At 39.6% G+C, this 19,005-nt stretch overlaps 1 protein-coding gene across 1 annotated transcript in view; it reads right to left on the reverse strand.

The window, feature by feature from the left end:
- Positions 1–15,020, reverse strand: part of fras1 (Fraser extracellular matrix complex subunit 1) — a gene marked incomplete at its 5' end in the record, with an annotated part of 266,195 nt that extends 251,175 nt beyond the window's left edge. Inside the window, 2 exons of the mRNA XM_084729014.1 lie at positions 8,356–8,387; positions 14,918–15,020. Of these exons, the coding sequence (XP_084585140.1) occupies positions 8,356–8,387; positions 14,918–15,020 (135 nt within the window). The remainder of the gene's footprint in view (positions 1–8,355; positions 8,388–14,917) is intronic.
- Between the last annotated feature and the right edge of the window lie 3,985 nt (positions 15,021–19,005).

Consider the following 19,005-nt stretch of genomic DNA (forward strand, 5'->3'; position numbering starts at 1 on the left):
TGAGGTCAGACACCCAGCCTTCATTTTGCCCCAGACTGTCATCCTTCACATGATGTTTTCTGCTCACATTCTGTTTTGCCTCTTTTGCCCTTCAGTACTTCCCTCCAGTTCCAGTATTTTTCTGTTTTCCTGCACTCGGCTCCCTCCTGCAGCCTTGAAGTGTGCCTGCGGTGCATGTCTCAACCCTCAGGGGGGACAAGGGGTCCGATTTGGCTTTTCCTCTGATCACATGAGTCGTTTAGGGCCCCGCGGGGGAAACAGCAGCATGAGCACCAGTCAGCGGCGACCCGGTCGTCACAGAGGAATTATCACTACAGCTTGAGCGTTAATCCACCAAGGGGCCTTGGAAAAGGCAGTTTCCGCTAATATACATATTCTGTCCAACAGCAGTCAGATCCTATTAGTGCTTTTAATGTCATACTTCACCAGTGAACCCCAATGGGCATAATGTCGATGGATATGAATACCCGTGCTGAGGATATTACCCCTCAGCACAGAGGAAGTCAGAGATAGGCTCTTTTAAAAGAGAGCTCACTGTATTTGCCTTGACTGTACTCTCCTTTTAATTTGAGTTTGAGGTTTTTTTTTTTCAGTCAGCATCATCAAACTCAAGTTGTGAAGCGTGTCAGGCAGCAGCAGCAATCAGACGTACTGCTGAGATTGTTTTTCTGACGGTGACTAGAAATGTTCTGCAAAACTATTTTCCTGAGAGATCACCTTGGTGCAGTGCAATCATACTGAAGCTGTATTTCAGGGCCTGCAAATTACATATGAAGGTTTATTTAAGAATGGAGGTCCTACAGTATAATGAAAAGTGATCAGGGTGGCTCAAATTAATAATAAAGACATTAATATTGAAGATATTAAAGCTGGGGTGCGGGACTTTTGCAATGAAGGAAAGAGGTCACCTTGAAGTTTTTGCCAAATAAGTTCACAGTAAGCTGATTGAGCCTACACCACCACCAGGTAAATCTCTGTATTTCAGTCAAGACGTACGCCCAGAGTTGGTGCACGATAGTGATGCATTCTATGTTAATCTGCGTTGACTGATTTTCCAGCCACAAAAAGTGGGGAACAACCTTAGCAACTAGGAGTATGGCAAAGCCTATGACTTAAATACCTTAAGAAGCATTCAAGAAAAGTTTGCAACGCTCCAGGTAAGAAAGAAATTGGACATTCAGAGGAATGATTACAGTCAAAAAAGGAAGTGATCAAGGCAAAGACAAACATGGATAACCGTTGGTGTTGCTTCTTCTCATTGGAGGGCAATGAGGCAATTTGTGTTGTTCTTCGACAGGTTGTCATTTTATTTTACCAATATAATGGTTTGCAGAGTGAGAGCTGCTGCTTAGCGAGATGTCATTCAGTGGCACAGTACACATCCACTGAGCCGGAGGATGAATGAGAGGAAAACAGTGTGTACAAGACTTGTTTCTGATTGGCTGATAGGTGTCTCTTTAAATTGCTAGAGCTTCAGTCAAATATTTAGCCACCGTTCTACATCAGTGCTCCAGGTATGCTAATACTCTTATCTATAGCAACAGTACTGAGGCTTCACGCTACTTTAACACCTAACTCTCACTAATGAAATTTAGCTAATCATGCGTTAAATTGAAATTGAAAATGTGGGGTAATTGGTCATGTTTTAATTGTTGGGTCATGCTTGAGCAGAATTAGTTAGACCAAAGTGTTGTCCAAACACTTGAGGGTTGAGTGAAAAGCTGGGCATCATGGGAAGTATTTTGGGGTATTTTACAAAGGTTTAATAGACAGGAGGCCGTCAACAAACAAAGGACTTGAACCAGTGAAGGCTTTACTTTAGCAAGTTTCTTAAACCCCTTAGCAACCATGAGTGCACTTTTATTTTATTATCATGTGACAGTTGTTTTATATGCTGCAAACATTTTAGAAAAGTGGAAATTATGATTCTGTCCTCAACAGAATAATCTGTCATACACATACACAGGCCTAACATCGACCACAGCTGCAACCCTGAGACATCTCAGAGGGATTAAAGTGGTTCAGAGACAAAAGAAGTTTTTTTTCCACGGTGGCAAATTTCATTACGCTCTATGGTTCATCCTATTGTCAACACACGTGCACTGATGCATGCAAAATTGGAAATGTGGTCATAAGCTCAGAAACTAATCACTGAAGTCATATTGAGTGGAATCAAAAAGAAAATTCACACCTGGTTATCAGTATTTCTCTGGGTTACAAGCTTCTCAGTGCTCATCATGGGAGAATCTCCAAGATAATGATGAGACAAGAAGAAAAAAAACTGGGACCAGTCCGGACAGGAACAAGCTTAAACCCTCTTCAACACATGCAGCAGTTACTGTACATCTAAACACCCTGACTGACACACTTGGCATCAACAAATTAGCTCATGATGTAATGAGTGAACTCTGGAGAGCCGGAGTGATCGAGCAGTTTGGACTGGCACCAACACATTAAACTACAAACACTCCTTCAGTTCTGTTCAGGTTAAATCCCAGCTCTGCCTCTTGTAAACCTTGGCGTTACTGCCTGGACCTCCGTCCTGATGGTGCTATTCTCGAGGTGCCCTACATTTTGATTCCTACAGAAACGGCGACTTGCAATGCCAGGAATTCAAGCCTTGAGGGGCAGGTGATATATTTGGACATGGTGCTGCATGTTGCCGAGCCCGGCTGTCCTTCACTGCGGGCTATATGCTGTATTTCAGCAGCATGTCAGGCCTGGTGGCACACTGCACTGCTGCAATAAGTCTTTGAGTTATTTAAATCTGTCAGTACGCATGTAGAACACATAACCCACAATCCATCTCAGCTTGATACTGTACTACACACGGGTAAAAAAAAAATGCCGGATAAAGCACTTGCACTTTTTATTCCACTGCATTTATCTGCCAACTATTTCTAATTACTGAACATATTATGATTTTACAAAAAACATGGCATATAAAGAACTGCTGAGAGTTTTACAGCTTTTACACACTGAGGCAGCCTTCAGCCTTCACTGGCCCAAATCCTAAGATGAAACCATTTCTGTTTCTCTAACACCTGCACTCTAAGCAAAGAATTTTAAGAGCTCCTTTTTGTCTCCACTGGCAGCCATGTTTACTACATGATGTAAGCATCCTGGCTGACGAGGTTGAGATGTTTAGGATGGCCTCAGGGTGACGTCATTTAAGACCTTCCTCTACACCCAGAAGATGCAGGCTCCTCTGAGCACAACCTTCTGAGGGTCTGATCTGATTCCTCAGGTTACACAGCGGGAGCTGGGAGACCGCTGACTGGTGAATGATTTAGCGCGGATGTGGAACATCAGCCAAACACCGACTCCCCTGGCATCTGCAACTTGTCAGAAGGAACTGAACCGGTGAGAAGGTCTGATCAATCCAAACCACTGCGGCTGTGGGATATATTCTCTGTGGGAAAATGTGCGAACGTGCTCTTCGGTGTCTGTTTCTCACTGCTTTTAATCCATCTCTCCACAGGGCCACATGTACAAATCACCATTGCTTTCATCAATATCTGTTTTAGAGGACCAAAACAAAAGCTTTGTTTTAATACACTAAAATTGATGAGCATAACCCACAAAAGTTTAATCCCAGCAGAGAATAAAATGATGCAAAAACAAATATTAATTGAAACCCATGCTGTTTTTGCTGAACTGGCTGAACCTGTGTTTTAGAACACCGCAATGCGTGATTAATTGCATAAATGTTTGATGATCTGAAAGATTTATGGCTCATCAGAAATTTTGACTGGATGAAGTTTGAGCAGCTCCCTGATCTGGTTTCCCATATGGCTGCTGTCAAGAGATCCATTTAAAACTTGCTTGCTTTAGTATAATTGAGGTAAATGGTGTTTGTAGACTTGACAGAGGAGGTGCTGTGATATAAATAAAACTTGCGGCCATATTGTCCATGTTTCCAACCATCTGTGAATCAATATCTTCTTTAATTGTCAATCACTGCATTTACATTTAAGTAACCAGGTTCCTCAGAGAACCTGCACGTGCAGCTAATCTGAGAACATGTTTACATGTACTGTAGTGACCTGATTACTGTAAATCTGCATAAATATGCAGCAGGTCAGCATGGTTTACAGATTTTAACCATGTTAGTGATAGAGGACCTGTGTAAGTCTTGACTCCACTGGTTCCACTGTTGCTTTCCCTGTCTGAAGTCCTTGTCATGTACACGTTCATTCATTCGTTCATTGTTATTTTCTGTATAGTTGTTCTAAACGCCTGCCACTGGGTCAGATTCTCCTTCAAACCTTGAAGATGAAACGAGCTTGTGTTAACATTTTTTACCAGACAAAGTCTCAGTGAGTCAGACAATAGCTTGTCAAAAGGAAGCAGGAGGATATTTTTATTTACTTAATTTTATTTTTGATAGTATATTTTGTGATTAAGTTGGAAAACACTTCCGCTCCTGTCCACAAGGATGAAAGTTCCTTGCAGTAGCTTTAATCTTGAAGAATCATTGAGGCTGTGCCCTCATTTACAGTGATGGCAAGTCTAAAGCTGGAGCAGTATAAATATAACAAGAAAACGAAACAAAACTAATAAACAAATAATGATTAATGAATTATTTAACGGACAACCACACAAACAAACAGACAACAACAGAACACCGTTTCAAACAGTTACATTCAGGAGCGCAGTAGCTTGTAATCATGTTTTTAAACTGACCTGTGGGTACAAGTGTGTTAAGTTTTAATGTGTGTTGTAAAGTGTTCCAGGTGTGAGCAGCACAAAAAGTAAAAGCCGCTTTTCCAAAATTAGTGTCTGCACAGAGGACTTCCAGCATTAGCTAATCACTCGAACAAGCTACTGGACCAGTTTATTAAGGTTGTGATATACGATGGTAAGTTTCCATTTAGGGTTTTATAAATGAATAAAAGCCAATGCCTGTAACAACTATCTGTTAAATATTTCCACCTGACCATTTCATACAGGAGGCAATGAAATAAATCTTTCATATAGAGCTGGACAAGATGGCCTATAAATAATAGCTTGATATTTTTAGGTTATGCAGCAATATATTTATCTCAATATACACATTTTCTCAAAAATAACATGCTGTAAATTTGTAAATGTGCAAAACTAGTGTGATGTTCATTAAAATATGTTGTATTGCTATAGAAAAAAAAAGCCTTTGAAACAAGACTTATGCCATACCACAATATAAGGATATCCAAGACAATGTCTAGTTTCGTATCACAACTTTGATGCAGTATTGATATATTGCTCAGCCTTATGTGTACATGTAAAAAGCCAATCAGATAACTGTTTACCTGTACTCATGGCCAAGAAATCAGGGGGAAATCTATCTGGGGATAATCAGGCTTCTCTAATCATCTACCTTAATTAGGGAAACTCAATTTTTCGATAATATGATGTTCAAGAAATCTGCTTACTAGGGAAAGAAAACTGTAATTCCCTGAAAAGTGCAGACAGAAGTGTTGAGAGACATGAAAAAATTAATAAGTTATTTTAAGGTCTACAAACGTTTTACAGTTGCTTGAGAAACCTTAGAAGAGTACGTGAAAATGCTATTTTACTGCTCTAATCTGCATATAACCTGTGGTTTTAAATGCCTGTCATCTCGTATATATATAACTGTTCCTTTATGTCTTTTTTAATTTAGCTTTGAAAAATGATCAAAATGATCTTTTTTCATGGATCGACAGAGTTATTACTCGCATAAATCAAGCTGAACACCAGATCTAATTAAATAAAGACATTTAAGTCTGGAAAAAGAAGAAAGAGGAAACTGATCATGTGTGAGACGGAAGTCTGTTTTGCTCTTATGATGATTTTCACTGCAGACCTGAACCACACAGAGAGGCCTGAGGGCTTCTATTGAGAGACCTACACTTTAATCTGTGTGTTTCTTTATTATTTTCCATTTGTTCCTATCTGCCCACCACTCCAGGTGTTGGGGGGGAAGTTCTTCACTTTGAACTCCAGAGGGGCCTTTTCCCGACTGTGTTCAAACATGCTGAGACGTCCCACCTGTCTCCCTGCCCTCTCCTTTTTTCCCACAAACCCCCTCCTTTCCCTTCACCTCCACCACCACTCCCACTCCCCCTCTTCCCTCCTAAAACACAGACTGAACCATTTCTGTCTTTACATCCTCGCTCCAACAATTATCCCCCTTCAAAGCCGGAGAAAAAGTAACACGGAGAGGCAGGATGTGTTCTTGTGCATTTACAGGATTGCAGGTAGTTGTAGGTATGTTACTGCTCTCTCTTTTAAGCTTTACTGTAATTATGCTGATACCACGGCAGGAACGAAGCAGGAGTTCGTCATTATTCCGCCTGGGAACCACAACTCCACCACCGAGAACCATGTTTAAGGCTTTTTAAGAGAGATTACCAGTTGTTGCAAGACACAAGTAGTGTTTTTCTCAAGAGCACAGCAGAAATTTCCATTCCTTTTAACTTGGATTCCACCAATAAAAGCAGACAGAGATGTCTTACAACTTGTACAGGTGTTGTATGTCTTGAATTGTTCAGTGTTTCATTTTTTTTAACCCTCCCTAGGGTAGAAAATCATATGAAACTGTATTCAAACCATTACTAAATTGAAAGACCCTTCAATTAAAGGTATGATCTGCAACATTTGCCTGACGAAAATAATGTATAGACTGTACGGACTCAGGATTCTATCTTTAAATCTGTTTTACGTATTTCTTAGGGTTAGCAGCTCTAACGTGCTCTGCATCACACCATCACACCACCTCCTTAGTATGGAAATTGAGAACTATTTGACAAAATAAAAGATCTGGACAACTAGCAGAATAAATAAAATGCTCAAAGAGAGTTATAATTTCATTTGACACTTTTCAGACAGCTTTTTCATCTCGCTGTGGTAGAGAGAAGCTTCCATCGTAACGGCACCTGACAGTTAATGTCAAACCGTAAACAAGAAGCAAACTGTAGTGGTGAGGTGCGGAATAGTAATTTTCTTTCATTCTGTTGATTTTCTGCATGTTCTCAGTAAGACAATTATCTAAAAATGTACTGCTACACTATAGAAATTTGAATAAATTCAAGTCTGGAAAAAGAAGAAAAAGCTGTTTTGCTCTTATGATCGACAAGAAATCTGAATATATTCAGTATTGTAACAGATGCAAAACAACGCATTTTCAAGATTGCATCTCCCACATCAACTGCCTCATAATGGTTTGGCCCACTGCCTGCATATAGCCATGGGTCTCCTTTTACTGCCAAAATATTTAATATATGAACTGAGTGACTAAAAATAAATCTAGCGAGGTATTCAGACCACCAGGTGAAAAGAGAGCAATATGCACAAATCTGTTATGTTGTAATTTGTTCCCATGAATGTAATCTCAGTCAGCACTCCTCTGGCAGCAGCACAGCTTTTCTCTCTCCCCTTCACACCGTGCTCCAGGCAGGAGAGTGAGCGTTTACCAAAAATCGCAACAGCAGATAACAGAGGAACAGGCAAACAACACAGAAGGAACAAGGTAGGGCGGTAGAGCACATCTAGTGGCTGCAGAATTTGTAGTGGTTAGACCATGTGCAAAATGAGTCGCTCGTAGCTCTTGCTGTGACATGTTTATTGTCCCCACTGACTGTGACCTGAAATATCCACCCTTGACACTGACTGTTATCTCTGTCTCAAACTTTTCACAGCTCAAACTTGTTCTTAAAGTGCAAATGCTTCAAAGTGTGGTGGTGGGCGAGCCTCGGCTGCTTGCACAGAGGAGCAAGGCAATTTCTCGTCTGTCGATGCCTCGAGCCAAACACGACAACTTTAAACATTAAAATAAGTTGGAAGGAAGGATATGAAGATCCTGCAGCAGGATTTAAAGAACATAAAACAAAAGTACATCTTAGGGCAAAACCCTGAATGTTCGCCAATACCCAGCAGAACCACTGGAATGAAGCTCATCACACAGAAACTTCTCTCTAACTTTGAAAAGAGCCTAACCTTCAATAGGCAGAGCAGCGGGAGTCGACTGCTCTTCTTTTAGCAGTCGGGCCCGCCACCGAGCTGCATCATGCTCTCTCATCGCCATTATCATCCACAAAGTCAGTATGAGGCATGCATTATAGATGAGACACATCCTCTCGGCTACATCGTAGAAAACAGAGGATGTGCAGCAATCCCTACTGATAATACATACGCCTTTTACCACCTATCTGTGCACATCCACACACTTTGCGGCTTCAGCTGTCACTCATACTAACCTGGTAATGTCCCCTGTGAATAATACATGAGCAAATACCCATTAGACTTTACAAACGGACACAAGACCCTAATTCTGTGAGCGGACCAGAGTTACTAGAGAGATGAAATAGGATGAGAAAGAGTGGGTGCACCTACCGCATACAGCAATCCCTCGTAGGTACAAGCTCCTGGGATGGCAGACAGATGGCGGCGGGGGAGAGAAAGAAAAATAGCATTAGAGTCCAGTCATGGACAATTGGTATTGATATGACATAAAACTATTTTTTGTCAGGGATTATGTAAATCTATCATTATAATTCATGCAGCCGCTCAGGTCAAACACTAGACGAGAAATCAATTCCCTTCAAAATCTAAGATATGAGTTTTTGTAAGCCCTTAGTGTCAAGTGTATCACAGCGTACTGTCAGACTCTAAAAGCAGTCAATACATCTCTGCAACACAGAAAAGTGTTGCAGAGAAGAATCCCAGAGGGACAATAATCCAGGAACAATTATGCAAAATCTCCCTGACTTGAAGCTGAGCCATGAAACGGCCACACCTTGAAAGGTATTATATTTAAAAGGAATTCCAATGTCACTGATTCATGCAGAATATAATCTCAAGACACCAGGGAAGATGTTAAAGTTTGATTTAGTTTGAGCAGTTCAATTGAAGCACATTTCTTTTTCAGGAAGCCCTCCCTTTTTTGCAGTCATAGATCAACAACAGGAAACATGTCACAATTGGACAACCCTGATAGTCTCTATGTATTCAATAATCACTGAAATCAATCTAAACAATCAGGTTCGTTTTCTTACATTCCCCAGCTCCATATTCCACAAAAGACCCTGGAAATATAGGACTCTGGGAACATATGCGGCCTTCATTTTCGACATCTGATCTGAAACTTTACCCGATTTACCTCCTAACTCATGCATTATTTCAAAACGTTCAGGTCCAGTTTGAATTCATGATAATTAAAATTTAATGATAAAATTTGCCAGCTGTTTTGATATTAAACTAGTCACCTAGTTCACAGAACAGGGATGCTAATAATAAAACTATTGCAGCTTTAAAAAGTCAAAATCACCAATTTGATAAAATAAACGCTGTTATATGTGCCTAATTTTGAATGTGAACTTTCCATGAACACCCAATCCAAGATATCTGCCACTCAGCTTGTAAAGTTCAGCTGAGCTGAGCCTGTACTGGAGAAGAGTCTGAGACGGACTTAAATGGCCGCCGCGGTATTGACTTTTCACTTGACTGAGAAGAGTTACAGTATAGCAGATATCAGGCTGCAACATCTGACAAGAAAAGACAACCAAGTCCTTTTGAACTTCTAAATATGCAGTCATCTGAATTCAGCCTTGCTCAAGCAGAGTCTCAGCTGATTAAACGGGTCAAATTCACATCCACATTTAAATGCTCAGGCTAGGCTAAATTAAGCTAGCTAGCTCAAGTAGCTTGACTGGCATTTTTACTTGAATGCCACGGCCTGCTCAGATGCCCAGCCGTCATCACTGTTGAGCCTAAATCCATCCATAACACGACTTCACCTGTAAAAATACACATACCCAACCCAAAACACTTATCAGAGGCCGAAGCCAGAAGAATCATCTCCTCACACTTTTTGTAAGCCAAGAGGTTGAGTACATGTGCAGGCAAACTATTATTCGGGGTTATCAGATCAGTTTCAACGATGTGTTTAACTTACCAGAACTAATTCCTTAAAGACAGTTAAGACTGGCTCCAAAGCTAAAGCTACCAAGCAGTGTCTGGTTTAACAAAAGTCTCAAGCATTTGCGAACTGTCAATAAATACTTTGAAAGGAGGCTTCCCTTCCTACTTATAAGGACACCCCAACTATCAAACATATTCAAAGAAACCAGAAAACTAAACACTGCTCACCCAGCAATGATACTGTTGCCACAACACAAACGAATCACCAAGATTAGTTAATTTTACAATAAGGACACAAACAGAAGCGTTAATCCGGCCTGTGCACACACACTCAACACTGACCATTAGTGCTAAAACAAAGTAGCACTATTTGGTTAAAAAAAAGTCTATGAAGCTAATTATCAGTCAGTACCATGGATGTATTATTAAGTTGGATGCTGGATGCAAAGATGGCGCCTACTCCGTCCAGTAAGAACGCCCCCCCCCTCCTTAAATAGAGCAAGCACCCACTTGCATATTCAATATACCACGAGCAGTTGCCATTGGGGCTTCGAAAAATTTAACAGCTAAGAAATATGCAACCTTTAGACTGAAATGGCAGGGTGCTGATGATTATCTCTGCTCAGTTTGAAGGCTAAATGTTAAGAAAACACAGACAGACAGATGGACACGCCAGAGCCCAGCTTGAGGTCTGAGTCTCACAAACCCAGGCTGGAGAAATCTGAGACGCCTCAGGGGAACATGGAGCGAGAGGTAAACATTTACCATAATGGTCCAAGTCCACAAAACAAGCCTACAGTTACAGTTGTTGGCCTACGCTCGCTCAAGATGCCAGGAGTGGGTCTGTTTATGTTGCTGCTGCTGCTTGCTCTCTTTATCTCTGTATGGGAGAAGAGTGCACTGCAAAATATAATCTGGCAGTTTAATCAGTTTGTGGCAGATATACAGAGGTGGTTTTACACTGCAGTGCTGCTGCTAAAGAAAACAGTCTCCAAAAACCAATTAACAGTTCAGATTTTAAACAATTATTAACAGTGCTCTTGACTCTGAGGCATTAGTTAACACAACAAAGATGAGTGACTGAGCGTGTTATTCTATCTCACTATAATAGGAGCGAGTTTAACTTCAGTGTAACGCAGGTTAAAAAAAAAAGTATTATATTCTGATTTTGTTTATGCATGCGAGTCGAGATTTCTGGCACAATTTACCTTCCTCCAAGGTGAATGGAAACACTTGGCAGCTTAAAATAACAAGTTTATTGTGAGAGCAGCATGTTTCAGGTAATGCCAAGCTAATGGCTTCAGCTTTTGCCAAAAGGCGTTGGCTTCAAAATTGGGTTGTTTTTTTATGCAACAAGTGCTGCTGGAGTTTTGCAAATATTGCTATTGAAATGTATTTATTGGTCAAAAGTTGGTAACTGCTGTAGTTAAAGTGTTTTACTTTCAAACCACCATCTTAAACACAAGATTAAAACTGGAGCAACGCCACTGTGCTTTTTTTGGAGCAAATGGCTATGTCATAGTTTGAGAGTAGAAAAAAAAAATTAAAATTCTTTAAAATATCTAAATTCTGACCGGAGGTTTGATATTTAATGAAAGATCGTGAAACCTTAATTATATGAATCTTAAGATATCAAACACCGTTTTCTTCTGATCAAAGCTTAAAGGTCTGATCAGCTCGGGATAATCACGGTTGAAATGAGTTTCATCATGGCACCATTCCTCTCAGCCTTGAAAGAAATGGGCCATCAAAGAACATCACCCAAATTGAGAAAATGTGCAGAGATATCTACATATTTTACCACTATTTTTTATGTCAAGAAAATAGATAATGAAGTTGTGATGACAGTATCTCAAGATGTCAAATTTTAAAATATTATCCCCCAGATAACATACCACTTGAAATTATCAGCCACCATGGTAACTCTCAGCTTCTTTAGGCAAACCTCAAACCACTTCTCCACAATCAGCCATAAATACTGACCATCTCAGTTTTATCACCCACCTCACAGTCAGGAATCGTTCATATCATATAAACACTCATTTGATAGAGTTTTTAAATGAGCACCCTCTACTGGAGAGGATTTCTGCTTCAGTTATAAATCAACATGTGCTCAACTGTTTGTGATGCTGGGAAAACAGCACCTGACCTCAAAACAGCCACATTTATTCTCTTGTTGTGTTTGTGTCCCAAGATGCATTGATTTTGTGATTTACAGGTAAAAACATCCACTTGAAACTTGAAACTGGGCTACATTTTGTTGAAAAGTGAAAGTTTTTTTTTTCAGTTTGTTTCAGTGACCACATTTGAACTTGCAGGTAGGACATGCTTTACATCGAAATGTACTAATTTAAAGGTACAGTGTGGAGTCTTCAGATAATCTTTGTTATTAATGACATCTGTAGTCAGCATCCTGTTGCTTGTGCTCGCACACATTCTCACTCACAGGTGCAAATGTGGATCCTGAGCATTGACCAAAACAATGATGTGACACACATGAGACTTAACGCAACTGTTGTTGTTTGTTTTACGCTAGAGGACTCCATTTCTTAGCTAATGTTAGCTAGTGTTGCACACTGCTGGCATCATCAACTTATATACATAGACAGCATATTGACCGCTTTGGACCGTTGCTGTGATACGTCAACGTTGCCGCCTCTCAGTCCTGTCAACACTGGCCTATAAACAAATACATGTAAATAGGAGGTTTGTGTTTTTTTCTGGATAGAAAATACTAAAATGCTTCCATATCTCAAACAAATTTCAATGACTCATGTTAAATTCAAGAGTTTATGATCTACATGGGGTAGGAAAAAAGTTTTTCTGTATCTTACTCCTCATAGATCAGGAGCCCATTAATATAAATACAACTCATTGAAATTGGTGGAGAAATGAAGGTTTTAGTGCTTTCAATCCAGAAAAAAAATTAACTGGAAGACTTGAAATATTTGGACCTGCAAATCACTAAAACAATGCTTCATGGAATAAAGGTGCTGTCAGCTTTAAAGAGAGCCCATGCTGGAATGAGTCACTTTCCCAAAAATACAGTATCCAGGTTGTCATTATCAACCAAATCTCCAAGTGAGTGAGACGGTAATCTAATTTGATTAGGGATAATTAATCTGCAGATGCTAACAGCCACACTCAACAGACTGTGAAGGAACCAGAAGAGAAAAGCAACATGTGAGGCAAACGCCTTGACTCGAAACTTTTGTCCTCTCTTCATCTCATCATCCACCCAGTTCACGAACAGAACTTCATGTCAATAACATTTCAACTTTTATAACCGTCTTGCTCCGCTTGCCGACGCCAACGTGCTGTCTTCTCAGCAGAGGGAGGCGAAGGAGTATCTTTCTTTCTAAAAGTTTGAATTTTATTGAAGCATGTGCTGCCAGGCAGATTGGATGCATGCCGAGATGAGGAGAGGATGCTAATGATTTTGGTATTAAGAAAAAATGGTCTGCTGCTGCGTGTCAGCAGAGAAACTTTCACCTTCTAGATGTTCTCTGAACATGCAGCCTAGCTGGTTTTTCCCCGCAGCAGGTACTGATCGGGCTGTGATATTAACAAGGCTGAGTTTGATACGAAGAATGAAGTGAAACCTTGAATGGGTCAGCTCAGAAACAGCTGCGCAGACCTGCTTTAGATTCTGCTCCTGACCATCTTATGCATTATAACTCGTCTGATGGGAATACTGTAGCTGTGCATGGCAGACCTTTTAAATTTGATGCAGAGTTATGAATATTTTAATGGCAAAAAAGGCCACAAGCAAGATCGGGTTTAAAGAAAGTGAAAATGCACAACAACTCAGACAAGTTTACCTCAAGTGTTGCTTTTCTATTCACTCCTTTATAGTTGGCTGAAATGCAGCTGTGAGCATCTGCAGAATTATGATTCGTGCAGCAGATTAAAGTCTCGCTCATCTACAACATTATTTTGGTTGATAATGACAGCCTGGAATCTAGATTTCTGGGCCAGGTTTCTTAACTTAGTCCAGTCTGTATGCTGTTTGATTTAGACTTTTTCAAACTGACTTTGAAGTTCGACTTCACTTCTACAGCACTAAAAATTGATTTGGTGATTTGCAGATCAAGAGACTGAAGACGTCTTGTTAAACTTGGGCTAAATAAGGTTTCTAATTAATCATGGATGCATGCCACTGGTGTTTCAATGGCTGTATATCAATGTCAAGCAGATTCTAACTCTACGATGAAATACAGCCACTGAAATAATGATAAAACCTTAAAAATTAGAACTTTTAGCTCAGTTTTAACACAGATGTTTGGATATCTTTTTACCTGCAAATCATCAAATCAGTACTTTCAGGGATGGAAACACTATTAGGGGACAAATTTGACTCATCTGAGTGCAGGTGCTGATCATTTTAGTAAGCATTTTAGTTTAGTTAAGAGCCAAAGGAAAACCAGGAAATTCTTAAATTCAAGATGCTGGAACCAGCAAATGTTTCCTTTGTGTTTAACATTTTCATTTTCTTTCAATCAACTGATCATTGAAGCTCTAGAATACTCTAAAATTCATCCTGGGTGGAGGGTGCTCACTCAGAAATCCTGACAAATAAGTGTCAGTAATATGATATGAAAAAAAACTTACTCTAAATTAATTTTAAAACTCTGCAAGCCCTGAAGTTGGAGTTGCACAGATTTAAATCTCTGCCCTCATCCCTTGGAAACAACAACCTGCTCAGAGGGTCCCAAAGCAGGGTCCTGATTCTCCAGGGATCCATGAGGGAGCTCCAGGACGTCCTTGCCAACTTGAGGAATGAATTACATGCACTGTTGCATGGATCAATGGACTTGATAATTCTGGCCACAACTTTCACTCCCCTATCAGATTTATGTGTACAGCCTGGACAGATTTATGATCCAGTGCCGAAAAAGTGGCTAACATGGAAATAACCTGATCACGTTTGGGGTCTGTGGCTCTAATGTGAGTGTGCATGGTGGTCCCTGATAACCCCTGACCTACATAGCAACCCGAACAACTGGTTTAGAGAAAAGAGACCAAAAATACCAACCATGTATCCCACGGGGGACGGTGAGGATCGCAGCCAGAGCGCCAGCAAGTATCCACCATCTACCCATGGTCGCTGCCAAAAGGGTTATAAAATCCAAATCCAGTCAGGACAGGGGTAAAACGCGCAATGTGTCAGTGTTTCTCTTTCTAGTTCAGATGAAAGCAGTTCTCACTGTACATTATTGATGCCCCGATGTGGAAGAAAACAACCAGGAAAGATCCAGGAATCTTTTAAAAGGAGCGGGAGCGGAGCGGAGAGACGGAGCGCACCGGGTCCGACTCTTGAGCGCTGCGCTCCGGGCAGGAATGCGGCGCAGTCCCGAAACCTGTACAAGTATCCACCTCCTTCTTCGGTCGGACACGAAACTCTGCCGATAAAAATCACCAGATGCAAGGTGATGTGTCCTCTCCCCAGCAGCAGGAGCAGCAGCCGGGACGCTCTTTAAAAGCCGAGACGCATGACGACGGGAGACGGAGAGGCGGTGGGACTTTGAGTGTTGCGCGGTGTTTGCAGTCACTTCTTGCGGTGCAGCGATCTCTTCCTGTCCTCCCCGAGCCCCCTACTCCCTCTTCTTCTTCTTCTCTTTCTTGTTCGTCCTCCCCTCCTCTCTCCAGGAGGACGTCCCACCTCTCCTCTGCTCCCTCCACCTCCACCTCCACCACCCACCTCGCAGATATGATAATCTCACACGATTGGGGACTCTGCTCCTTGAGGATTAAAACATGAGGGAGTTTTTTGGAGGCGAATTTTGGTGATGAATGAAAACAAGATCATCAGAGAGATTCATCATTTTAATCCCATTTACTGCAGGAAGTCTGAAGATTAAAAAAAGTGATAAATTTAGTGATTTTTGCCACAGTGTCTCTGTGGAGCTTTACTTTATCACACTTTGGCTGGGCTACACTAACAAGGATTCATTTTTAAAACTAATGAAATCACCGTTTAGCTTTAAATTATGTTGCACCAAACTTTTAAACTATCTTAAAATGAAGACAGATTCAGTTTAAACCTCTTTTTAAACCTCAGTGTAGTTTTCACCCAAAACCTTGAATAAATTTTATTCTGTAATACCAAAACCTTCAACTCCAATTCGGAGTGTGCGTTTTTAAAACTTCTACTATTATTATTTCTACTATTATTCAACACACAAATGAGGAGAAATGAGATCTTCTCTGCTGAGTCATCATGAGTAGCCTGACTAACAAAGAATGTAACTCATGACAGCACTCAAACTGAAAATTGATTTAATTATGATATTTTATTTAAATTGATTGATTTATTTTCATTTTGGTTAGCAAGTAAATTCTATTCAATTTCAGTTTACATCAGTAAACTTTGAAATACTGAACTGAGATTAGTTTTTAATTGTGGAGCAGAGCTCTGCTCAATTTTAAAGCTGGATTTACTCATTTTCTAAACTCTTGTTCAAACTAATCTTAGATTAAATTTGTCTTTGTTGGTGCAACCCAGTCTTATCACCTATGGTGTCTTTCTTCTATATTCTAGGTAGTTCTAGTCTGTGGTACTGAATACTGACTTTTAAACCTTTTTATGGTGTCTGTAGCGACTGTAACTCACTTTATGGTGTTTAGATCCTTATATCATTATTAGTCTCATATAGATCATTTATGGTGACTTTTTCTTTATTTTTTTCATTGAGTTTTACACATATTTCACACATACAGACAATGAAACATGTAATCAGAATTTCCACAGTCTAAAGAAAAGAATTGACACCTCACATACATAAAATACATCAGATTTAAAAAAAAAAAAAAATGTATAACATAAAAACACTACAAAACCGATTGTGTACTTTGACTTCCAAGAAACAATTCAATTCTCCTGTTGCACAATGTAGAGTGAGCCTCAGGTGTCACATCTGTAGTATGTTTATTGTCACCTGAGTCCTTTTTATCTGCATTTAAAAAAAAAAAAAAAACTTTACTTTTTAGTTTTACTTGTACATAGTGCTTTGTATATAGTGTGCATTACTGTCTACTTAGTATTTTTGATCATTTTGAGATATATATATATATATATGACCGATAGAAATGTTAGCTAGCCCCAAGCCAACATTGGGTAACTATTGCTCTTTTTACACTGAAAAGCTGCCCATCATGAAAGTGACCATCGTACACTGCATTGTGAAAGCGAGCACAACATGTTCGCTGCTGTTTGTGTTCATTTATGAACTTATTCCATGCATTTGCCAGCTGTTTCAAGCAGGGAGAGTTTGGAAGACGAGCGGACAGTTTTTACAGCGCTGACATAGAGCTGCATGCACCAAGCAGGCACACACAGACAGACAGACAGGTGGGAAGAAATCCTCCCAAAGATCATCACAAAAGACACTGATCTTTATAAATTATCTGTAGCAGAGGAAGCAACAACTGTTTTATCCAGGAAGAAGAAAACCTTTGTGAGGTTATCAGCTCTGGAATGGGATGCCCTTCTTCTGGTTGTGTCAGTCAACCTTCCAGTACAATACAAGATGCCATCCCCTTCACCCAAATGTTTATTATCATTAATAGTATTTCTCAGAGATAGAGCTTTTCTTCTTCTGGCCTCCAGGAATCCAAAGTCAGTTAAAGTGATCTCTTTTAAACTAATAATAAAGTTCTTTGGATATATGCCAAATTTATGGTGACTTTATGGGTTAGGGTAATAATATTGCACTCTATGGCACTTCAGGAGTTATATATTATTCAAAATTATTCAAATTATAAGGCAGTGGTTTCAAATCAGGTGTCAAGACCCTTCAAGATGAATGTAAAAGCTCACAAGATAATTATCAGGTCTGAAAAAACTAAATATTTCACATACTTTGTAGAGTTTCTTTTGCAGTCATTTCCTTTTTTTCCCCTCATATAATACTGGAAAGTTTCATTTGACCAGGGTTCTAAAAGGATGTGAACTCCTCACAGCTCAGACATATGCAACTTTAACATACCTGTAGGGGCTTCCAGATTTTTTTTTCTTTTTTGGAGTAACCTTCTAGTAGTTTTTATTTTATAAAATATAATTTTGAGCTTCCGTGAAGAATTCCTTTTCCAGTAGTCACATCTATAGACTGGTCAAATTTAAAACTCAACTTTATCTGACCCCTAAGTTCAGACTTTACGTGAAACGTATATCCAAAACTTGGCATTCGTCCCAGATGTTTTGTGCTTTACATGGCACCTGAAATTGATGCCTGCGAACAACGGCCAGTGGGGAAGACTCTGAATTCTGTTATGTTTCTTATGTTTGCTTTGCCTCTAACCTTCCTAACAATAAGCGTGAGGAGTATTTTATCACACTTTCACATCTATTATTTCTTTTGTTTTTGCTCTTTTAAAACATTTTCATTTGCTTGTTTGCTTTCTTGTTTGTTTGTTTCTTTCCCTTGAGCCCTTGATTTTGTTGTGATTTAACAGTCAAAACAGGTGTGAAGTAAAATATTTGTAATTTTCTGCCGATAATAATCTTTTTTTTGAGTTTTTAAAGTAACGTAAGTAGAAAGTGAACATGTTTTGGAGAAAGTGGTAAAACACTGAACTAATGAAGGGCTTTTACAGTGGCTTTATTATATATAAGCCTATTTTTATTGCTGATTGTGCCTTTAAAATATTAGATTTTGTGTTATATTTACTTTTAATTGTGTCTGATATGCTCAATTATTACTTTTCCCCCACTTTCTTTATAATTTGGCTTCTCCTAAATACTTTAAAATGTTTTAATAGAGTAATTTAACATATTTAATAGCAATTTTATCCTTTTTACACCACTATCACATCCCTGGAGGCAGCCCAACATTATACTGCATACCTTTAATTGTGAGTTTAAGTATTCTTTTGTTGTGTGTGTTATTTCTTTCCATTGGTGTCACTTTAATAATCCCTGAAGGGGCTTTGTCGATCGTTTCCAGTGAACTCGGTGTATATTAATAGCATATTGTATTACAATATGATTTCTGCTGGACTTATTTTTTATCCATTGTGGCTGCGGGGTGTTTAATTCAGCTGATGTCTGTATAATATCCCACTAAACTGTGGAGTATTATAGGATGTCTGCAGCTCTGTGTGTCCGTGAGTGTAATGTTTAAT

Source organism: Lutjanus erythropterus, chromosome 10, assembly GCF_056507025.1.
Source record: "Lutjanus erythropterus isolate fLutEry1 chromosome 10, fLutEry1.hap2, whole genome shotgun sequence".
In the NCBI taxonomy this organism is placed as follows: Eukaryota; Metazoa; Chordata; class Actinopteri; order Lutjaniformes; family Lutjanidae; genus Lutjanus; species Lutjanus erythropterus.